Source organism: Podarcis cretensis, assembly GCF_951804945.1.
Source record: "Podarcis cretensis genome assembly, chromosome: 6".
Lineage (NCBI taxonomy): Eukaryota > Metazoa > Chordata > Lepidosauria > Squamata > Lacertidae > Podarcis > Podarcis cretensis.
Window position 1 is genome coordinate 55,252,727 of NC_137175.1, and position 24,732 is coordinate 55,277,458.

The 24,732-nt window shown below is 41.1% G+C and overlaps 1 protein-coding gene across 4 annotated transcripts; it reads right to left on the bottom strand.

Annotated features, from left to right (window-relative positions):
- Positions 1 to 5,174: 5,174 nt before the first annotated feature.
- On the bottom strand, positions 5,175 to 24,070 carry STIL (STIL centriolar assembly protein). Of its 4 annotated transcripts, none has more exons than XM_079981977.1 (17): positions 23,806 to 24,070; positions 21,883 to 21,951; positions 20,124 to 20,228; positions 19,147 to 19,262; positions 18,138 to 18,325; positions 17,464 to 17,711; positions 16,202 to 16,285; positions 15,917 to 16,003; positions 15,002 to 15,149; positions 14,029 to 14,138; positions 13,811 to 13,910; positions 11,881 to 12,945; positions 11,181 to 11,343; positions 10,244 to 10,460; positions 8,551 to 8,746; positions 7,614 to 7,870; positions 5,175 to 6,687 (listed from the first exon to the last, which is right to left on the bottom strand). In XM_079981977.1, exons 2-17 carry the CDS (start codon positions 21,915 to 21,917, stop codon positions 5,868 to 5,870), a joined length of 3,939 nt encoding a protein of 1,312 aa, XP_079838103.1. In that variant the 5' UTR covers positions 21,918 to 21,951; positions 23,806 to 24,070; the 3' UTR covers positions 5,175 to 5,867. The 4 variants fall into 4 exon arrangements, with proteins under 4 accessions (XP_079838103.1, XP_079838101.1, XP_079838100.1 ...); XM_079981975.1 differs by having other exon boundaries at positions 13,799 to 13,910; positions 23,906 to 24,069; XM_079981974.1 differs by having other exon boundaries at positions 13,799 to 13,910; positions 23,806 to 24,069.
- Between the last annotated feature and the right edge of the window lie 662 nt (positions 24,071 to 24,732).

The window sequence follows — 24,732 nt, forward strand, 5'->3', positions numbered from 1 at the left end:
CCCACATCACGTCCAGTTTCCTATTTAGTATGGGGAGCGGAACACCGGAGCAATGTGGCCAAGAGAGATAAGGCGCTCGCAGTGGCCCGCCTGCCCTGATAAGCCCCTAAACCCATTATTTATGAAATGATTCATTATTATTTGGCAATTTTATCGAAGGAAAGCGGAAAATTATTGCAGGGATATGCAGAGAGAGGGACTTTGGAATGCATGCCGGATTGCTTTTTTAGACGGGTGTGTGTGCGCGCGCGCGCAGGGGCGCGCGTTCAGATGCTCTTTAAAAAGAGACAGGGGGGAAAAACGTGGGAGGAAAGAGGAGGAATAAAATATTCGCCAGGACTGCCCATATTTGAATAACGATCTTTTCTTTCAGCTTTCTTGGTGGTTACGATTCTCCCCCACGGGCTTCCTCTGCGTGGCCCCCCCTCACCCGCCCGCCCGCCTCCACCGCACACGCGGCATTAAATATGGAACACCTACTCGGCTCTTAATTTAATTTAATGAGCCAAAATAAAATGGATCGAGATATTGAAAAGGGGGAGAAGTGTGCGGGCGTGTAACTAAATGGCTGAGGGGAGCAGCATGTCTGGTACAACTGGGTAAACAAAGGGAAGGGATATAAAAAATCCTTCCCTAGCCAATAAATAAAGAAATAAATAAAATGTGTGGGCATAAACTAGCGATATTTGCTGGTTTAATTTGATATTCGACGGAGGGAAGTGGGGGCAATTAAGGAAATCAGAGGCAGGGGTGCTATTTAGGAATAAAAGCTCATTGAAGTGCGCAGTTATGGTTATTTTTTAATAACCCGTCAAATATGTAACCTTTTCATGGGAAGGAGATGGGCTAATATTCCGGAGGGGGGTGGGCATTAAGGCGCTGGGTTGGGGAAGGGACTCAGAACGATCACTGGAGTTAGATGCAGAATTGAGTTGGCGGAGCTAAGAGCCATAAAGTTCAGAGGCGCTGATGGATGGAAGAAAAACAAATAGAGCCTTTTTATTCCCGTCTATCCTCTCGGATCCTAAGCACGTATTAGCAGGATGTGCGTCCCATTCATTTTAACAGAGCATCGATGAGCAGTAAATGTCACATTTCCAAACCAAATTTCCTCTCCTTTCAATAGAGTCGTAGGTGTGCAAGGCGCGTTCTCATTTGCATCGAACTAGGCGAAAAACAGCTACAGTTAATCTGGAATACATGGAAGCCCTTTTGTGTCGGTGCATTTATCTCAAATCGGTGGGAAGCCTTTAAGTGTACTCCTGGTTAACTACTGCGGAGTAATTACCTCCCTTCGGGATCGATGCAGATATAGCATTCCCGTCCCTGCTGCCTTGAAATAAAAGGATGGAAAATGGAAGTGACTCCGGGGGTCATTAATAGGCGTTGACATGACTTCGGGATGCGCTCAAGGTTTCTTTTTAAGGCTGTCGCAGCTCCTTTGCAGAACAAGGGCCCTTAAATCAGTCCAGGAATCGGGGTGAGCGGGTAGGGGACGACGCAGGAGCAGGAGTAGACTTACTTTGTGTTCTGCCACTTACCTTTGAGGAGCTGGCTTCAGCCTGCTCTCCTCAGACTATTTTGGACTACACGGTGCGACTCAGGAAGGCAAGGCTGATAGTTTTAGGAGACTGTTCTGCGTGATGTATTTGAGATCATAATGCTGTTTACACTCAGACGAATCAGTTTAGAAGAGTTCTACCGTATGAAATACAACCTTTTGGCCTTTTATTTACGTCCACACTACACATCAACTACAGGCGCTATGCTGCGAATCTAGAGGCGCCCTTGTCCTGTGAATCCAATTCCGACTGGGTCCCCCATGAAAATTAAACCCGAAAGTGGAAGCAACCTTAAAAGAATGGTCGTCTGCCCCTTAATAAATATGCTTTCAGCCAGATTGGCTTGAAATCATCCATTGTCCTTCTTAGTACAACATATATTGTTACTTTCCAGCTTCTAGCGGGGTAGTCTCCTGCCGCAAAAAACAATGGAGATTATTGTGGCACCTTAAAGACGAGCGCATTGGTTGTGACATAAGGCTTGATAGAGTCCAGTCCACTTCATCAGATCAGATGCGCTCAGTCCACTAAAGCTTATGCTATAATGCGTGGTTTTTATGGCCTTCTCTGCGGTAGCCCCTTCCTTTTTGGAATGCTCCCCAGGGAAGCACGCCGCAACTTTGCTATCATGTTTTTATTAGGTATTACTGTAGATCTCAGACATTAAGAGATCTTTTACAACATAAAATTACAAAAGGAAAAACATTGGATTGGATAGCTCAGTTGATAGAGCATGAGACCCTTAATGTCAGAGTCGTGGGTTCAAGCCCCACATGGGGCAAATGATTCCTGTATTACAGGGGGTTGGACTAGATGACCCTCGTGGTCCCTCCCAACTCTACAATTCTATGATGATATAATAATACAGTGGTACCTCGGGTTAAGTACGTAATTCGTTCCGGAGGTCCGTACTTAACCTGAAATTGCTCTTAACCTGAGGTACCACTTTAGCTAATGGGGCCTCCCGCTGCTGCCGGAGCACGATTTCTGTTCTCATCCTGAAGCAAAGTTCTTAACCTGAAGCACTATTTCTGGGTTAGCGCCGGAATCTGTAACCTGAAGCGTCTGTAATCTGAAGCGTCTGTAACCCGAGGTACCACTGTAATGAGAACAAAAACAAGCCAGCAATCTCTCCTCCCACTTCTATTGCGCTTCTTATCTTTCTGAAAGTGGCTGGCCGAAAGGGGAGAGACTGGAAGACGGCGTAGCGATGAGCTAACGTTAAACGCGGGAGTCGGTCTGTCAGTCATCCGGACATCAAGGGGGAACTAGGGCTTCGTGATACAGGGAAATACAAAGAGCCCAATCAGCAGATGAGGCCCGCTTCCCTTAGACGTGAGGATTTCCCTAATGATGCTGCTTCAAGGGGACTCAGCCGCCGCCTGACGTCTCTAACCCAGGCTCCAAGATCGGAGGAAGGAGGCCGAGGAAGAGCTTCCCCCTCCCCAGGGAGGCCGCTCACGACGCTGCTGGGAAGCCAGGAAGATCAGCCCCAGAGCAGTCACGACTTGTCCGCCAGGCCTGTCCTGCACGCTGCATCCGGGAAACACGAGCGCCACTTCCTCTCGCCAGAGAGGAGAGAAAACGAAGGCGGCAGAAGGACGCGATCGCGGGATGGGGATGAATTAAGAGTCACGTCTCGCCCTCCTTAACCCGGCACAGATCCTAAAAGAGCTCCGTTTAGGCCGGAGGGATGTCTGCGCTCCCGTATGACCTCGCCACAATGGGCAAAAGTAGTGCTCCGAGCATGTGCAGAGTGCTGCAGCCTTGCCCCTGAAAAGTCACATTTGGGCACTCCCAGAGCTTGACTGCACCGCCTTGAGCTGCAATATATCTTCTTATACAGAAGGAACCAGCTGGCACATGGTGACTTGCAGATCACCAGAATTGTGAGCTGGTACACTATGCAGTAATATTTCAGCTTTAAGATGCAGAGGCAGAGTGGGGGTCTGTCAGCATATCTACAAGAAGCCATGATAGAATAATCAATGCAATTCTAAGCTTATTAATCAGTGGTTAAACACTTGGTATCTTAATAATATAATAATAATTTATTATTTATACCCCACCCATCTTAACTGACCTCCATTCAAAACTCCCCTTTGGCAGTGTCTTCAAGCTCCCATTGCACTCTTCAAAACACTTGCTACACATTTCTTGGAACACAGGAAATATGCAAGAAAAAAGCAATGAGGATTCTAAGAACAGTACAGATTGGGGTAGAGGAACAGGCAATCTCAGTGCCAGAACAGATGGCAAGCAGCAGCAGTCTCAATGGAAAAAGCATCTCTCACATCCAACCATAGACAACCGTCTCATGCATCAATATTCCAGCCTCAGCCATAATAGGGATGAATCTCAGGTGCATAAATGTTGTTGAAGAAGAAGAAGAGTTTGGATTTGATATCCCGCCTTTCACTCCCTTTAAGGAGTCTCAAAGCGGCTAACATTCTCCTTTCCCTTCCTCTCCCACAACAAACACTCTGTGAGGTGAGTGGGGCTGAGAGACTTCAGAGAAGTGTGACTGGCCCAAGGTCACCCAGCAGCTGCATGTGGAGGAGCGGAGACTCGAACCCGGTTCTCCAGATTACGAGACTACCGCTCTTAACCACTACACCACACTGGCTCCAGAGTTGCCACACTGGTTGCCAGAGACTTCAGTCCTTTTCACACTCATGCTCCCCATACCAAAGGGGCAACCTCACTTTTTTGCACCATGGAACACAACTTGGGATAGCAGGGCCAGAGGTAGTAGTGAAAGAAATTAGAAAGGAAGGAAGGTTCTTTTTACACAACACCTTAGATAAGGTATTTCTCCACTGTCACATAAAATAAATATTTTAAATATGGGGGAATACAGAGGAAGGAGATGAGAATTAAGTTGCCATAGGAGAAAAATGAATGTGAAAAGTGCACGAAGGAAAGGAACAGTAAAAGACGAAGATGAGGTGGTGGGGTAAAGCTTATGGAACAGATTTTGCAGAAAAAGGGGGGGGGAGTTATACCTCTGCACCCAATGTCTGTATTTAGCTTGAGGAAAGCTGAAGTACTGTATGGAACTTCCTGCTAAAGGGAAATTGCTGTGGTAAAGAATTCAGCAATTTCCAAAGAGGGACTGGATATCAATAGTTGACAGCTAATTACAGTGGTACAAAGTTAAGAACTTTGTCCCAGGATGAGAAGAGAAATCATGCACCGGCGGTGCAGCAGCAGGCCCCATTAGCTAAAGTGGTACCTCAGGTTAAGAACGGTTTCAGGTTAAGAACGGACCTCCGGAACGAATTAAGTTCGTAATTAGAGGTACCACTGTATGTCAAACTCCACCTAAATTTTGTGGCTTGTTCTGGCCCTGCATCGCCAATTTGTGCCTAGTAGACTTTAGTAATTTTCAGCTTTCTCAAGTGGCCCTAGGAAAGTTTGAGAACCCTGTTTTAGGCAATTACCAAGAGTCATATGTAACTTCTGCTAAGCTAATATAATGGATTTCCCCACCACATTCAGCGGTCCCCACTCTGCATATACCAGCAAAAATATTACGAAGTGAGGGACATCACCGTCCAATTTTTTATTGGAAAAAACAGTGTAAAACTATTATGGTAACACACACAGAAATAAAATAAACCAAATTTAATTTTTAAAAAAACCCTGAGTATAACAAGTCTGCATATCATAAGTGTCAAGTACATTTTATTTAGACATTCAAAAAATTTAATGATTTCAAACACAAATAATAATAAGCAGTTCAGCAATTTATCCAGCATTTGTTCTTCATGTTCATGCTACAAGACAAAAAACAAGACAAGGGTGACATTGGTTGACCTTGTTTTTGTTTCATGATCATAGTAAACATTATGAAATTTTATTTCAAATTTGTGTAAGAATCGGAGCAGTCTAATGAAGTGCATTACTCCAATGCTTGAATGGACTCAAAAAAAGGTTAATGCTCTAAATTGAGTAACCAAGATAATCTCGTCCTAAACCCCCTTTCCACTTCAGCATTGATTAAGTTGCCAAAGTCCATTTTACAAAATTCATACATGTTTTAAAAAGTATGTCCCATTACATATATATTTGCTGACCTTTAAGAGCATAAAGGCACATCAATAAAGGTGTAAATATTTATATTTGAGATGACAGTCAAGCCATCACACCAGGCACACATTGAACCCTTTCCTCCCATTTAGTTTATTGCCAAAACCACTTGAAAAGAGTTGGTGGCTTCTTGATTAAATTGAACTACAGAAAACTGGTTCAACTTGTATTGAAAAGTCCTGCAAGGTGTTGGTTGCCAACAAATCAGACAGGTTAAAATAACTTGGGTAACTGTCTGAGTTTTTGTACATCAAGGAAAGTACCCACTGAATTCATGTTGTCCACTTGCTTTAAATTATCAACGATAGGAGCTTGATGAGTTTCAGATACAATTTGATTATCTAGATTCTCTTTGTCAGGATGCTGAGTAAACTCTGCTTTTCCAGGTAGAAATTTCATTTGGGGCTTCAAGTCTTTAAAAAATGGATACGAGCTCTCATCTGACTGGTGAAGGATTCGAAGTGGAATGACTGCATTTGTAACATTTCTTAATATGGGACCCTCTGGATTAGACAGATGAGTACTAGATAGTTCAGATTCATGATGTGCTGGATTAACAGCTAGTCTCTCACTTCCTCTTTCGTAGGGGTCTTTCTGGCAGCTGAAACCATCTAAAATAGGGTTTAAATTGAGTTGCAGAACAGGTTTTATGTTCTTTCCTCTACTGTAGTCAGTCTGTTCTTTCTCTTCATCATCACTGCCATCACTGCTTTGCAATAGTCCATACCTTTTCATGTACTTCTTGGTTGCAAATGACATATTGCTTGGGGAAATTAAGCCAAAGCCCACCAAAGTCTTATCAGTATTAGTGTGCAAGAGAGTCTGTACAGATGACGCCATAGAATTTTTTTGGCTTGAGTGACTCAGAGAAAGCTGAGACAGTTGACTTTCACTTAGGTACTTGAGTGCAATAGCATTTGCTTCCATACTCAGATCTACTCCATTGGGAGTTAAGCCACTCATGCCAACATTAGCAAAAGAGATGTAATTTAGACCTGGGACTACAGCTTCAGGATTAATACAGGCCAATATGCTAGAAGAAAACAAAGAAAAACAAGTTATTTTAACTTGATGCAAGTAAGTATACAGGGTGTACCTTATTCTACCTAATTGTAGCCATCAGGTCACAAAATGTCAATGTACTTTAAAGATAGGCTATCCTACTAGCTAAGGAGCCAAGGACAGTATTTAAAGCTTAGGTTGACAAGTCAGTCTTTGGAAGCCTAGTTTTGTCCTACAGATATAGTAGCTGCTATGGCTTGCTAACTCAGACAACATTGATAAATGCTTTTTGGGTCCTTTGGAAACAGACTGCATGCCAATTCAAACTACCAATGCTTGTATCCAATGCTAATCCTACACAGAGTAGAAGCATTCAAATTAATGAACCTAAGTTACTCATGTTATTAAGTTACTAACTTTAATGGGTCCACTCTGAGTAGGACTGGGATTGGTGAAAGCAGACCCCTCCCACATAGGTCAACTTTGACAGGTGGAAGGGTTTCTGTCTCCTGCTTTAGATTATGTTCTTGCCTAAATGCTGAGTTACATGATACATAAGTGTATCAATGCATATTTTAGGATACAATGCACTTAAAAATGCATATTTAGAAAGAGAAAAACCAAAATCTTCATGCAGATTAAAACGATTTTAGATTATTGTGGGATTGAGCCTGATTAGACCTCTGAACATACACACGTGAAACTGACAAGCACGAAAAGGACACCAACATGAATTGACTGATCTATCCATCCCTACCCACAAAAGTCATTATTTTTGGCCCTTTGGAGTATGGATATGGGAAGCCCTCCAGATGATGTCGTCTACAGCTCCCATCATCTCTGAACACTGACTGTACTGTTGAAGAATATCCGATTCCCATCCCCGCTTTAGAGGGATGAAGCCATTTATAAGCTCAGTCAGACTTTTTTGTTCTTTATTTAGAGCAATCTTTCTACCTGGCATTCTCTACTTTGTGTGCACTGTTCATCATCTTGTCAGGAGAGTCAAATTTTACTCCAAGGTTCCTCAGTTGTTTCAAGGTTGCATTCAGAACAATATCTTTATCACTTAGGAGTGGATCAGGATTGACTGAGCCTCTTCTTTCTGTTTTGTTCATTTTTGAAGCTGTGGTACATTCACTGCTGGTAATGTCCTTTTGTACTGAGGAACTGTTTTCTTCAGAAGAGTCCTTCAAGAAGTGGTTCACTTGACCCTAAGGAAACGTAGAAAGGAAGGTACAGAGAACTGTAGAAAAAGCTAATCAAAGCTATAGGATATTAGCAGCAGTGGCGTAGTGTGGGGGGTGCAGGGGGGGCCGGCCGCACCGGGCGCAACATCTGGGGGTCAGGGTTAGGGGGCGCAAATCCACGGGTTAGGGGGCGCAAATCCATGGGTTAGGGGGCACAAATTACTTGCCTTGCCCCGGGTGCTGACAACCCACGCTACGCCACTGATTAGCAGTCTCATACTTAGCATGCTAGGGAATAGTTTTGTATGTCAAGGCCAAACAAATATTCACAGAAGATCAGAACTTTTTTCATAATGAAATTTCATTTTAGATACTCAGAGTGACATCTGACTAAGTCATACTCAGTCGGAAAGTACAACTTAGATATCACCCCCAGTCATTGCAATCTTAAATTATTGTTGTGCCACATACTATTTGAATTAAAAGATACACGAATTACATCTTGAAAAACTATTCTGGCATGCAAAATATCAGAAATGCCTACTATGGACTGTAAAATGAAACATGAAGGCTCAATAAACAGTTGGACAACACAAATCTGTTTTATAAAAACTGCATTTTTAAAAAAAATAAAGCCTGGTAGCTTCTCTGCTAATACCACTAAGGAGCATTGGGTTAAGGAATGATACATCAAAATAACTTACCAATATATCCTGGTAAAACTTCTGGTCATCTGGTGGGGCATTTGGAAGGTAAGTGATAACATGCTCAGTATTTTGTTCATTAACTGCTACCAAATGACTGTCAGCTCTCTCTGATGGGCTGGTCTGCATGCACATGCTAACACTTTCATTCATTGCTGAAATTGGGGGAAGTCCTGAGTCAGCATCTGGTCCACTACTAGAAGCAGAGAATAGTGAATTAGTAGAGAAGATTCAAATGAGTTGATTTTGAACAGAAGTGGGAAAGTGGGTCAATACTAGTGTGAAGGCTATAAAATGGGATGGTCATTATCAGCAATGCCATGGCAAAATGCAAAAGCTGTATTACGATGAGTATTCAACCATATTCTACACAGCAAGTTGGAATAACTTCAATAATGGAGAAAAAAAGTATGCCGCTTAAGTATACTCTTGTCATTCCCAAACCTCAAGCACTTCCTTGATGGAGTAAGTTTCAACCAAACAACCAAGTTAGCAACACCTGTACATTTACTGCACAGTAAAGAATTATGCAGAGTCCCTTAATTAAATAAGACTTAATGCATATTTGCAGATCACAACAAGAATTGCTATTTTAACAGCTAAGGCTAGAAACATGGATAATTAATGCCAAAATGCCTGCTAGATCATTAAATGACCCGAAGAGCAGCATAGGTATTAATGGTATTCAAATGATGCAGCTTAAAGTAATCAATTGTGTATGTTGAAAGAGATAAGATTAAATCATGTACTGTCATTACAGGTTACCAGTTACTGCCAGAGAAGTGATTTTTCATCACTCAGAAAATTTTTGAAAGCTCAATATGTGAAAAATCACTTTTAGCAACTGGGATGCAAGCTTCATCAAGAGATTGCTTGCTTGATTAAAGTAAGTTCTGTATGCCCATGACTTGTTTCTATAGTTTGAGATCCTAGTCATCAGTAAAGCTGCACATGAAGTTGCAGTGAGGCAGGCATGCTTTTTTTTTTTAATTCATCGCCTCCACAAATAAGCAATCCATTTTTACCCATGAAAAGTGAAGTTAGGGTTGATTAATGGGACTGCTGCATTGTAGCTGCCACTTAACTCAGTCATTAGCATTTCAAGCAAGTTGTCTGCAGTATCTGGTCATAGAGGAGGAAAACATCTGCTAAAGATGCACAACTTTGAGTGGCTGTAGATATATTGTAGAATCTTTGCTGATTAATTCATTGCTACAGTCAGTGTTCTACATGGTTTTAGCTGCTATACTGTTTATTTAAAACAGTGAACATAATACAAAGTCAATTAGACTCACTTTTTTGGGGGGGGGAATGAAAATAGCCTTTTTGAAACCAACCCAAATTCTTAGAATTAACATTTTAGTTCTGACAGGTGACAAACACACATAAAATGGCTTGTTCTGAGGCTGAGCAGAGAAATGCAGATGTACAACAAAACAATCATGAATGAGAGATTACTGAACTTAAGTGAATAATACAAACTACTTCAGCTCAGGCAAACAAGGCTGCCAACTGTGGTCAACTTCTTCTACAAATATGCATTATTGAAGGCAAAGGGAGGGAACTGAGGCAAACCAATGTGGAACTGTATGCCTCCACCAGTGTACTCCTGAAAGATCAGATGGGTTCCACACAACATAGTATATGTAGGTTATTAAAGTATGGGGAATTTAAACGAGGGTTGTTTTTTTACCGGAGTCCAGAGGGTTGACTAGCTCCTTCTACAAGATGAATACTATCCACAAAACTGGGTATGTCAACAGCATTTAATGAAGAGGCAATGCTTGCTTGACTCCTGTTCTTCTCAGTGTTCATAGAAATATTGATGTCTTCATTGGATATTTCAACATCATCTTGTTTCACATGCTCATTTTTATTTTCCAAAGTAGCATTCCACATCAAACTAGCACCTAAAGTAAAACAGGAAGAAAGCCTTGGTTGAATTTAGCTAGGCTGGTGGCACCACTCTCTGTCTCTGCATGTATTGTGTATTCTATCCCAGTCCCAGATGTCCATCAACTTCATGCGTTATAGCAAATCACTGGTACAGCTTGTTGCAATTACTAGCAGTTCGTTAATGTGACACTCAGTGTTTAAGTAACTGAAAATGACAAATATTAGCAGTCCTCTCATGGGCAGTTTCACAACATGATGAGCTTGTGCATTTCATACAAATTTGGTAATCTTGATAATACCAGTTTTGGACTCTAGCAGCAGCCATCAAAACAAAAGTAGTTGAAGTCACAACACACTGAAGTGTGATTTGAGGCTGTGACGATCACATTAGTAACTTTTCTTTAGCAAGACAAGATCCACTGCACTAAAAAAATCCCCCACAACTTTAACATTTGAACACTACTGTGAGCAAACCAACTCAATCACATTAATTATTCCACAAAATTTACAGTCTTTCAAGCAATTAATATTCAGTTCTCAGTCATACTATACTGTATTGGAATCTGCCATGATACAACAGTCTGGGTACAGGACCCAAGTTTGTTAGCAGAGTGGATCAAATAGGAAGACAGCAGAGCAGACTCTGAACAGCTAAAATGGCGCCCATGTCAGGTATTTTCCCACTGCTGAGTTATACCAGTGTAACTTCAATAAGATGTACAATAAACCAATACCTGTGCTCACTGCAATGCTGACACTTTTCTTCATGTGTAACCCTGTGGATGATTGGGTTTCCATGGCAACAAATTCTAGTTGCTTCTCAGACTGTATGCTACTGTTTGCTATAGTTTTGGTTGAACAGGGCTGAAGAGTTTGTGCTTCTAAAAGCCGCTGAATCTGTAACCATGTAAGATCAGTGTTAATTATACTGCCAAGATAATAAAAGTGGGAAAAGTAATTAGTAAATATCACTGTCATATCAATTTGTCTCATGAATACAGAACTATTCTTTCTTTAAGATGATTAAAGGCAGCATCTTTAAGTCCTCTTTATATAAAAATGCAACACTGCTAACTGTAGAACGGAGAAAAGCACATATTGCTATTAAAACAGTTGAGTTTCATTAATTAAAACCTAGTTGGTTTCTATTCTGCACTGAACTTAATTCCAAACAACTTAATGGCTCACTAAATTGACTAGTAAACCAGCCAGCTTAATTCTGAAAGCATAGCTAATGAGCTATGTGAAACTGTTAAAAGACATAGTACTACATATTTCTACTAGGCTCTGAAGAGGCCACTTATTAACAGACAAGTACACAAGACCAAAGTTGTAATCTGATAATATCATAAGTACCATGAGTGTAAAGACCATGTTCCTGTGATGAACCTAGTAAATTCTAAGCACGTACACAATAGATTTAACCCAACAAACCTGAGCTTGTAGCAGTTTGATCTGCTTATCTTGTTCAGCAAGAATTTTGTAAACATCTGAAGGTAAGTTCATTATTCCATTATTGGGTCCCAACTTTGATGCATGAGTGTGCACACAAGCCGGATACACTGCATGTGATTGTGCACTGCCAGGGTCTGAAGAACTCTTTACTGTAGCTGACATGTCATCATTATGGGGGCAAAACTTCCCCACTATCCCATGATGGCCAAGGTTCATAGGGCTACTTGTGGGACACACTGGGTTGCAGCAAGCATCTATATATTCTGTATTTTGATGAAACATTAATTGTGTACTCTCCTGGGAACTACTTGACTGGATTTCAGGTGTGTGACCGGAACCCACTGTAGACATCCCTTGCCAAACATTTGTTGGACTGTATTGCATATGGTCACGTAACTGGCAGCTGCAGACACAATGGGGACAGCAAGGTGAGCTCTGAGATGGTATCCGAAGTTCCATGGGTCTTCTCATGTGTGGAGATGACAAAGCACAGCTGTGCCAGGAAGGCTGGGAAACTAAATGAGATTGTTTAGAGTTAGATCCTGAGGGTCCATTAAAAGGAAGCTCTCCTTTGCTTTGTGTAGGCTCATTATTTGCCAAATGTTGTTCTGGTGTTCCAAGCTGGTGGGAAGAGGTGTTGGGAGAGAACCCGCTACAAGGAGTTGAAGGAGAAGAAGAGGAAGAAGACCCAGAGCTCTTTCTCGCTTGAGATCCAACTACACCACAGTTGGACTGCTGTTGTAGTGGCGGTTTCTTTCCATTGGAAGATTTAAAAACTGAATTTCTCTGCTTTATCTGGTTTGGTAACTGCCTTGGAGAAGGCTCTCGGGCACAGAAACCCAAGCTTTGTTTCCCACAATCACAGCTCTGAAGTTGGTGGGGTGGATGCCCTATGGAACATGCCATCTTAGCAGGTTGATGTCCCAATGAAGGTTGGGGTTTTTTATCCATCACCATGACATTTTTGGATGTTGACATAGATTCTGTAGAGATGCCATCAAACACAATAGACAGTTCAGGAACCGAAGGCTGGATCTCTGTCATCTGGAAACGAGGACAATATAAACTTAAAATACGTGTTGATCTATGCATTTCTTATGTTACCAATTTAATTGGAATGTTCCTCCCCCACCTGAGAAACTGTTGTAGCAGCTTCCACTACACTATGGAGAAAGAGAAAGCAAACATCACTATGTAAGTCGTACCCCATTGTAAAGAAAACCTACTTCTACCAGGAGACCTTTAATAAGATATTATCCCAAGTCCTGCCAAAATAGGAGTCCTTGTGCCATGTTAATAGAACCTCAAATATTGATACTATACATGTACTGTAGGCAGATGCACAGGTGCAAGTGTTTCAAATGGAAATAAAAGCTATTGCAGAAAAACACTGTTTCTATTTTGTCAAAGTGCATAGAAGTCTCTCTATAAAAACACTACTAGCAGTTATTGTCTATGTCAAGAGACAGTCATTGGTTCTATCTTTAGCTTAGGAAGCAGAAAAATTGAAGGCAATCAACATTTGCATTCTTAAGAAGCCTATCTGTACAGCTCAACCATTATTTCTTCTCCCTCCTTCAATGTGCTTTTAGAGGACCTCCGTAGTAAATTAAGTCAAACAATGGGGCTATGGGTCAGCTGGTTTATTTGGTCTACATGCTTCCCACAGTAGAATATGAAGTCTCCTTAAGAGGTTTCTTTATAAGGTTAATCTAAAACATGTACTTGCAGCAATAAAGGGTTAACAGCACCACAGCACAACCTGGTGGTAAGAGCATGGAATACAACTATCCCGGCAGCACTGATGCAGAAGCTGAGCGCTTAAGAATTCCTACCAACTACACAAAGGTACTGATATTTTCTCTAAAAACTTGAAGATACTAAATCTTGGAGATACCTGCTGACTCACTGGGTGAGGACGGGGAAATGGTCTTGGGGATGCATCCTCTTCCACACCAGAGTCATGATCACTAACAGAAAGTTTACTAGCTGAGGAACCTTGTGATGGGCTAAAAAAAATAATTAAAATCAAGTTTTGAGTTTTGTATTACATAGAAAATGTTTTGATTGCATAATAGAAAACAAAAATGTCTGATTAAATGCATAAGTATTTGAAAAAGGTCTCACCTGCTAAAGGAAATATTCTTTGAAATTTTACTGAAGAACTCCACTTCTGCATTTTTATTTTCTGAACTTAGTTCAAATTGAATATGGTATTTATCTGATGGCTCCACGTTCTGAAATGAAGTAGATGTAGTCAGTAAGCTCCATTTAACAATTACCACACAACTTATCCTAACCAAAGTCATGTAAGAACTCTTCAAACAAACCCTAGTGATGGTGCTACCTTCTTGCTTCCTGTGAGTTTTTATATTCAGGGGACCCTGGACTGGAGTAAAGATTAATGTTAAACAGGCAGGTACTTAGTAGAGGTTAAGAGCTAGAGCAGTGGTTTCTAATTGGTGGTCTGCGGACATCTGTGGCACATACCCATCAACTATCCAGGACATCCCATTTGGGGACTGTGCTCTTACATGGGTCATGCGACTCACATGGAAGCACAGCCCAGAAGACACATGTTTGGTCTTCTGGGACATGTTGGTGCTGGGACAAGATTTTCAAAAGTAGGGGGTCCATGCCTTGGCTTCTGAAAAACAGCGGGTACACAGTACTTAGCTGACTGAGAACCACTGAGGTAGAGGATCATTGGATACAGCAAATCCTCAGCTATAGCACCAGATCTAGTTTACACAAGTATTTTGGCACACAGAGAAATGCGCAATAATTCCCAAAGGGAATCTGCCTGCTAGAACAAGCTTACCACATTCACAGTCCTGAACAAAAAGCATGGGCAGAGATATTGGAGTACTTATTTGTTTCTTAGTCCTCTGAAGCTGTTCTCACTATAAACTCCTGCTTGTTGCTTTAAAGCCATGCCAGTACCTGGCCTACACCTGACATCACATATGACTTCAGGGATGGGGAATGGTTAGTCAGGAATGGCTTGCTGGGCCAACTTTGCCCCTGTGATAAACAACCGTTGACAAGCACCCCCTTGTAGCTGCACAGCCAACTTAAGTAGGGAAATCAAGCAACTTACTTTGAAGCAACGTAATGTTTCTTTGCTTGTAAGTAGCTGGAAACCTAGTTTAGTATGTCCACCACAAGGAAGGCATTCATAGAACTCTGGATCTTTATGCGTCAGAGAATAAAGAATTACAAGGAAACTTCCTGATTCTGAAAGTACCCTGAAGAAAATAAATTAAAATACACTCATTAAACAGAAACAATAAATAAAAAAAATCATTTGGCAATGTGATGTACTGAATTCAAAGGAAATAAATATTTTTTAAAAATTGAATTCGAATGGTAAAGCTTAATATAACAAATGCCATCAGATCACCTACAAGAACAGGAAGCAAAGGGGTAGTTCATATTTCAAATATAATTCAGCAATTGTGCTTTGTTGTTAAACTAAGTCCAGTTCATATATCTTCAGCAAGTTGCCCAGCTCACTACCTGAAAATCATATTGCTCACTTAGTTCTGGGGAGCATGTAATTCTGTTGTAGAAGCTATAAGGGCTAGCAGGTACAACAGTTTCCAATTCACAACCCAGGCTCAATTGATAGTGTTGCTGATCATCTTTGAATGGTTTGAGTCAGGTTATCTTAAACATTATCTCTTCCTACATTAATCTACTTAGATCTGACTGGGACAATCAAGCAATCTCCTGCTCCCTAATTTGTCCTGCTCTCTGATTTGTTTAATCGCTCTCACACACACCCATTCTCTGTGGTTTCTGCTCCAAAATGGCTGCCACCGACCAGCAAAGTACAAAAAAACCAAGATGTAAAGAAGTAAGTTGTTTGGATAAGTGAATCTGTGGGGCATATAGTGAGGTTTGGCCATAACTCTAAATGTGGATAAATGATTTTTTGATAGCGACCTTGCAGGTGGTGGGACTTGTGTGTACTTATCATTTATTGAGAAAAGTTCATTTTAATTATTATCACCTTTCTTGAATTGAAGAGTTGAATAAGTAGTGCAGGCTGCAAGTCCAGACTTGCGGACTGTTGATGTGAGAGATTCCGCTCAACCAACTAAAGGAAGAAAAAAATAGGTTTGATGCTATAAGCCAGTGCATTCTCATGTAGCATATATATTTTACTCAAACTGAGTTATCCAGTTTAAGAATAATATTTCTGCAGTACATATTAAAACATTCTGCTTTTCTGGACAATGCCAAGCTCAAAGAAAGAAAAACAGAGGAAAGGTTCATACTTCATCTAAATACTTACATGCCAATCAGTGGCAAAGTATAAGCTTTGGGATCAGATTCAAGAACTAGCAGTAGTTTTCTGGTCTGGTCCATTGTAAGATAGCTGTAAATAAGAAAAAAATAAATCCAAACTGTTTGAAAACCTGTCTCAGTCACTTGAGTCAACAAAAAGCTAGCCTTAAAAAAACCCCATAAAATCCTTCTGAGGATTACATTTTTCATTGGTCACAATCAGGCATGTTACTGATGCAGGGAACTTGTGAAATGCTTTTAAAATATTGGTTGTATCCAATGGTGCCCTTGTGCTAGAAAATTTCACTGACCCATCCTACACAATAAAGCCCCCTGTGCCTTCTCCCACCAATCTTCTGTGGGTTTAAAGGACCCTCAGCATAGGGTTGCAATTGATAGAAAGGGGATTGGTGAAAATACGGTGTCTTGTGGAAGCGCTTCCACTATCTTAAAACCATTTTATATCCACAGTGTAATACTAGAACTTAACACACAAGACATCTCTTATAATGATACACAAAACTATAGGTGGTATGTTCTGACATGTGTGTCAAGGAAAACCTGATTTCTAATACCAGAGTAGGCACACAAATTCAACTTTTGACTTATATATCAACTGAAAGAAATAACTGGACTTGTTTGTATAGCACCAGCTTTAATTTCAAAATCCAATAGAAACTAAGAGTTCTCTGTGTAGGCCAATTCTTACACTAGAGCTGTTGAGAAGTCTTCCGCGAGGTGGAGACACAATGTGTAAAAGCTGCATTTCATGTGACTTATTAAGTGTATTTTTCCCACTGTGTGGAGTTTCAATACCAGTCAACATACTATACTGACCGGCAAACTGTTCACAGGGTAACAGGCAATTTACAGAGTAGACAATATTAGTGTGCTACAGACACTGTCTTAAGCTGCATTTGCAGCAGCTTCCACGTGGCAATAAATAAATCCATTCATGCTAGGCCAGTAATTTAAAGTGAGATGTAGAAGGTTGCATCAGTTAATAATACAAAAGAGAGTCCGTGTAATACAGCACAGTTTAGCTGTGACTGATGAAAAGAGTCTATAAATAGTGCCAGATCATTATATTCAAAACAAAGAAACTCCCCTAGCCCTAGTCAATTATATAGAAAACCTGGAAATCATACTGGAAGCTACTTTCCAAGTCTCCTTAGAAATTATGCATTGATATATCTTACTCCAAGACCAAATGAAACAATATAGACAACTGAAATTTGCCAAAGTGACTAGCAACGAAGCTTAACATACCCACATTTGCAGGTACCCTGAACTTGTGTAATGCTCATGTGGCTGCTCAGATTTCTAGCAAGAGCTGTAGGAATTATTGGAACAGAATTCACAGGAGTGTATTTTAAGGCATTGGCAAATGTAACAGCTGCCCAGTGAAAGTCAAAGTTTAGGTTGTCCATATCTTCTGTGGAATAAATGTGAACTCTTAAAGTCAGCAATTTCGAAGGTTCCAAAGAATCTTGACTGTTCAAATTCTGTTGCAGTATCTATAGGGGAAAATTATGTCCGGATTAGTCTCAGACACAAGCATGTTAGCAGGTTTGTTCAAAGTTTAAGAACAGTAATGGCATTCTTTTTAGGCTAGGCATCTAAACTTCTGAAAAGGAACTTAGCTGGTCAGAGCTGTGATATATGGAGATTATTTTATTTCCCCTCTCCTATAAGAGTGCTCCAGAGAAAAAGATGTGAGAGAGTGAAAACAGAAATAAACAGAAGGGAATGTTAAAGAAAAACAGTCGCCCTTTCCAAACTTATACTGAATAAAAAAGCTACACCCAGATACAGCTTTTCATGTCTAAGCATTTACCACTGTCCGGGACAAACTGAGAATAGCCAATGGATATTAACATAGAAAGACAGCAGCTATTCAATAAACAACCTTTGTGTTAAAATAAGGGTCCCAAGTTTCTTACCTTAAAAGCCAAGCTGAAATCTTCAGAATTGTGCACTATGACATCACCTGATGAAAATCCCCAAGCACTAACAGTACATGGAATCAAAAAATCTCCAGGAAGCGATGCTGTTGGTATTTTCCCCAAGCCACCAGTTACTTCACGACCCGGATCAAAACGATCTATTGTTAGCGATACACCTTCACCATCTGTGCCAGAGAAGTTAGGCAAGTTAGAATACATTCTATGAAGATGGCTCACTGATCCCAAATTTCACCAAGGCTTAAAACAAGACCGTTTGTTAGACTTATCCAGCACTAGGATGCTCACTCACATTTCAAGGTTCACACAAACCCTGCCCAAAGTAATTAGACAGCTGTAATTTTGATGAAGTCTTATTTAAGTGATAGTCATCTTTGCATACAGCAGGTTGCTGGTTCAACATTTCCAGTTAAAAGGACATAAGGTAGCAGAACAGAAGATATTTTCCTGAGGTTACAAAGTCACTGCCAGTTACAATAGACTAGTAGACCATTGAGGTAACACTGTATACAGGTTTGCATGTACTTAAAGTAACACAAACATCAAAATGCACAGTTCAGTGAAATAGTCATCAACATGCCATCACTGTACAGTGCAACCTCAGTTGTTGAACGTAATCTCTAGTTGAAAGGATCTCAAGCAGCAGGGTTGGGAAAGTCACCTCAGACCTTGAAGAGCCATTGCCCGTCAGGAGAGACAATATTTGGATAGAACATGTGTAACCAAGAGAGTCCCCCACCCCCAATATTGTTGGATTACCAACATTGTGAGTGGCAAGGGACATTGGAAGTTGTAGTCCAGCAACATCTGGAGAAAGCAATGCTGATTCCACTGGCCTAGAAGGATCAATAGCCCAGCAATGTAAGGCAGGCTCATGTTTACACCCCTTGGTATCATTAACAAAATAATCATGTTATAAAGACACACTGCTGTAAGGCTTATTTGTTGAGTAAAATAGAATGGCAATGGCCTCTAACAAGATACCTACCTTCATCTACTGCAAGATTTCCAATCAGAAAACATGTGAAGGGTTTTCTTCTACTCTGCCTAGCATGACGATGGGTCAGTCGCAGTGTTTTCTCATGCATTATCAGTTTAGGATTTCTGAAGAAACACAAATTAAAGTTTCAGTACTTGAGTTTACTATTTCTAAGTATACGAAGACTGATAGTTATCTCAAAGAATAATTCACTACTGCCACAAAATACAAATGATCCATGTTACAAAAAAGAAAAAAGAAAAAGGGAAAGCAAGAATTGATGTGGGGAAAATTGGAGAAGCACCTTGAAAAAGTTGCTTAGGTTTGAAATTGTTCATTTATGTGTTATTAGTCCAAAAGCAACCATGATGCATTGTAATTATTTTTAGTAATTTTCCCAAGCTTAAATTTTGGATTTATTTTACTACATAGAAAATAGTTGAGTCAATCAGTTCTGAGTTGTTTATTGATTTAAAAAAACAATTACACTTCACTGAAATTATCTTGCTCCATGTATGGCAGAAAAATCAACTATGTCACTCTTGTGCCACATTACAGAAAGCGCAAACTACAGTATTAGCTGTGGCTTCTTAGGGACACCATTTTCTCCACCCAAAATACAATTTGTACTTGCCCAATGTCTTTTCTTGGGGTGCTGTATGATTTGTTGTTCCAATGGGTAAAATTGAAGGAAAGCAGTTACTGGCAAAACTTTAATAAAAGCTTCCTTACAGTACAAAATTGTTCAAACATGGAACCGACCGCATATGGAGGTACTGGGCTTCCCTTTACTGGAAGTATATAAGCAGCAGGTAGTCATCCATCTGTCAATAATACTGCTGCTGCATCCTGCATTAAACAGGACTTGGACTAGATGACCTCCATGGTATTATAACAATTGGATTCAGAGTTGGAGGAAGAGTTATTGATAGATGAGTAAACAATTCAGGGCAAGAAAAACTCTTAATCTATATGAGACACCATACCTATAACACAGGTGAGAGACAATGCTTTCTCCAACAGGAGCTGGATTCCAAAGTGCACATTTTGATGCAGGAAAGCTGAAAGGCACCATTTTCCCCAAAACACCTCTGAAAAGATATAAAAATTTACTACTTTTTATTTGGGTACAGTTGGAGATAAGCAGAAGACAAGTTTACCAAATTCTCCCAATAATAATAATAATAATAATAATAATAATAATAATAATTTATACCCCACCCATCTGGTTGGACTTCCCCAGCCACTCTGGGCAGCTTCCAACAAAATATTAAAACACAGTAATCCATCAAACATTAAAAGTTTCCCTAAACATGGTAGGAGTGTGCTCCTTTAAGATGGAAAATGTAGGTTTTTCATATTCTCTTTAAATATATGTATTGCAAAGCAGTGGGTGGTATTCACCTAACTTTTATGCAGAGTAGACCTCCTGAAATGGCTCTAAATTAGTTATGTGCATTAATTTCAATTGGTTTACTCTGACTTAATTGAATACCACCCATTAACTACTTTTATGGTATTTTGCAAAAGAAGCCATTTCAAACAGAACACTTTCAGCTTAATTCAACCCAGTTGTAAGCAGTGCTGAATGTTTCATACACAAACTCAACTTAAAACTCCAGGGCATACTAGGACTGAGCTGAATAGTCTTTTTAAAGAATCATTTAAGGGCTGAGGAAATCAAATAGGTCCTCAAAAACAGTGCAATGGGGAAAAGCTTTGGACAATTCTGCTCCTTTTTTGTGGGGTGGAGGGTTGTGTTTGCCTTATTTTACATTACAAGTTACCTGAGGGGAGCTTTATTTTTCTTTAAACACTATGTTTAAGTAGTGCAGCGCTCTCATGCTGTCTTCCACACTAGCAACAATTCCTGAGTTGCCCACATGGTCATGTCAGGAAATGCTGCCAGGCTGGGAGCTAACTTGCAGAGAGCTCTGGACTGCTACGAGTGCATGCAAGGCTTTAAACACATGTGGCACAGTCAATGAATATCAATATGATTATCTCAAGGAAAACAGCCCACATCTCTGGTTTTCCCAAGTAACAGTGGCAAACTGGTGTAGTAGAGGGGAAAGGAGGAGGGAGTACACCAGCAAGTAATATCAACTACAGTGGTACCTATGGATGCGAACGGGATCTGTTCCAGAGCCCCGTTCGCATCCTGAGCAGAACGCAACCCACGTCTGCGCATGTTACAATTCACCGCTTCTGTGCATGACATCATTTTGAGCGTCTGCACATGCATGAGCGGCGAAACCCAGAAGTAACCCATTCTGTTACTTCCGGGTCCCTGGAACACAACCTGAAAACGCTCAACCTGAAGCTACTTTAACGCGAGGTATGACTGTATCAGGAATAAACATGCACCAGAAACATATTACTGTTACACACATAAACAAAGCCAAGCTACTGGAACATATCATGTTGTCCTGGGTTCTTTAGATGGAAGGGCAGAACCTAACTTTAAAAAATAAAAATAAAATAAATATCAGTGACACATTTAGGACTGAACTGTTATAATTAACAAGCAGTGATACAATTTCTAGCTATCCATACTTTTCAACGTCTTCAGGGTACTCTGTTCTATTTGCCTTTATAGTGACTGGGTCAGAATCAGGGCCTCAGGAAATAAACAAAAACACCTGAACAAATAGGAAATGCTGCTGACGTGTGACTTGGATCCCTCATGTGACAGGCTGTAAATCATATTCATATTGAAAGAGATCAAAATTTCTGCAATAATACCTTTGGTTTTGAGACACAGGTGATATTAGTTCCATGAGGCTTTAAGCATCCGTTTGATCACTTCACCCTCTGAGAAAATGCAAGAACAGGAATAAGATAAAAGAGACAGTTAAGTACCGCGAAGTAATCATGTCTGATACCAGTATTTTAGCATACTCCATTTCTGATATATCAAGGGAAGTTATTTATTGTCTAACTTGCAACATCTAATCTGCAACCTACCAGCAACATTTTTTTTCTAGTCAAATAGTTGTATCTTGGCTTTCAAGTTTTACTTTTACATTATTCCAGTGCTAGGTCTGGTATGCCCATGTACATAATACCCATGTACATAAAAATATAAGACCCTGCTGAATCAGGCCAATGGGCCATCTAGTTCAACATCCTGTTCTCACAGTGGATGAACAGTACACCTCTATCATGGTTATCACAATTTTGTGGAAGGGCTATTATTGACCATGGAACTTTTAAATAACAAGTAGTCAATGTGGTGCCTTCCAGGTGTTCTTGAATTACAAGTCCCATCATTCCTGATGACTAGTACTAGTCATTCTGGCTGGGGCTGATGGAAGTTGTAGTCCAACAGCATCTTGAGGGCACATTGGCTAACACCATTTTAAAGGCACAAATTCAATAACCGTCTCATTCCCCAGCATAAGTTATTGCTACTGTGTTCTACTGTTTCTTCCAACTGCTCAAAATCACAGTTAAGGTGACTAACAGTCATAATTTAAAATTTATGAAACAAAAACTTTTGTTTAAAGCAAACAAGAGTTTGCTTTCAGAATAGAAAGATATCTGTATTTGAAAATCAGCGGTGAATGATTCTACACTCCCCAAGAGTTGGTAGTCAAAACTCCATCCATCTGACCTGCTCATTTCTGCCTGCCCAAGATTTCTACTTTTTAAGATCACCATCACTTTTTATTGTGCTTCAGTGGTCTTTGGGGGCTTTGTCTATTTTGCCCAGTGAAAGAAGCACTGCACTCAAGAAAGCAAATGGCAATGCTTGTTCAAACCACTGCTCTCAGATTTCCCTCCCACCAGGTCACCAGAACCATCCCCCACAGGTCAAATACTAGTTGGCAATCATCAGCTTAATGTGGTGAATTGTATTGAAATCCTATTAAATTCATAGGTAGCCAGCAACCAAAAGATGGGCTAAAGTGGCATTTTTTTGAGCCAATTCATAATCAAAAGTGATCAGTATTAGAGGAATATTAATTTATGAGCATTTTATATAACTGGGTGGTAGGCAACATCACCCTAATTTCAAATATTAACTACCTCAATTTTTATGACTGCCCCCTCCCAAACCCATTTAATTCAAGGTTTGGGTAGTTTGCCTACCCATGTGCTAGTCCTTCTGGTGTTGTGCACTGCTACAACTGCCAGTATTCCTGGCATATACTTTTATTTTTATTTTTGTATACTATTGTGCTATTTCATAATGGTGAGCCGTTTATATCTAATAATAATGATGATGATGTTGGGGGAAAAACCTTAATAGTAGATAAAACAGCTGCGGCTCTGGATTTTTCCCAAGGCAATACACTGAAAAACACGGATCTGAGCCATGTTTTCCCCAACCCAACCTCCGCGTCCCCAGCCCCTAATGCACCTCACGGCCAGGCAGAGAGCAGGTGGGGAGACGAGGGGACCTATTGAACGTCCACGAGGCCCACAAGCTGTGACATAAGGAGACAGAAACGCTGATTTGCTCGTGGACACAGCTCTGTGTTTTTAAAGATGGGGGGCGGACAACTTATTTGAAAGGGGAAACACCTGGTCTAATAGACAGGCGCGGGTGGGGGAGCTAGTTAGGAGGGAAGCGCACAGGGAACCGAAGGGGCGGAAAGGAAACGGCGGGCGACGCGGGCAGAGAAAAGCCACCCAGTTCAGGCGCAGCGGTTCCCCACCTACCTCACGACTCCTCGCCAGAGCCCCCTTTTCCACGCGCCGCCAACGCACTCTCGGCGCTCGAGAGCCTGGCGCGGCGGTCAAGATGTAACCGAATTCCTACCTCCTCCCTGTTGTGGCGGCTCCGATGGCGGCACGGACGGCCAATCAGCGATCCCTCTCCCGCGAGGTCCACCCAGCCAATCGTGGCTCGCGACCCCTTCTATTAATCGCTGACATCGCGTCAATCAAAACCGTCGCACCCGCCCAGCAGGTCTCCGTAACCAATCAAAAATCCCCAAATGAGACTAAGGCCCGTTGCGCGCGCGCGGACCTCTTGTGGGAGGGATATTTAAAAAAACATGGCTTTGTTTTAAACGGTCGCAGCAAGGGAGCTATTGCGCAAGCGCAGAGTCTGAAAGTGGAAAGAGGAAGGGGCGTGATTCCTTTTGTTACCTTAGTGATAACAGATACCTAGGCTTCGAGCGATGCTTCAGAAAGTGCTTGGGTAAACATAGTTGTGGGACGGTCTATTCAAGTCATGCTTACATATAATCTTGTATACGTTTTCTTGAAAGTAAATGCCGCTATATTTCAGGGGATTCGCCCCAGTAAGTACCTCCGAGGGTCGTTGGTAGGACTACTCGGCATGTCTTATTCAGAGCGAAGTCCATTTTCAGTGGGTAAGCGGATACAGGATGGAAGCCTAAATACATCGTAGCAAAAACGTTATTTTGGCGCCTTAAAGACGAACAGGTTTAAGTGGCATCATCTGCAGACTGGTCTACTTTCAGCTGATATATGTCATCCCCGGTTGCAAGATGCTTCCTCTACTACACTCTCACCTGCCAACTAGAATGCACCTGAGGAAGTGGACTCTTGTCCACAAAAGCGGGAGGGGGCCACAGTGCTTCGGCTTTGTGCTGCTTTGTCTTGCCCTCTTCCCAAACA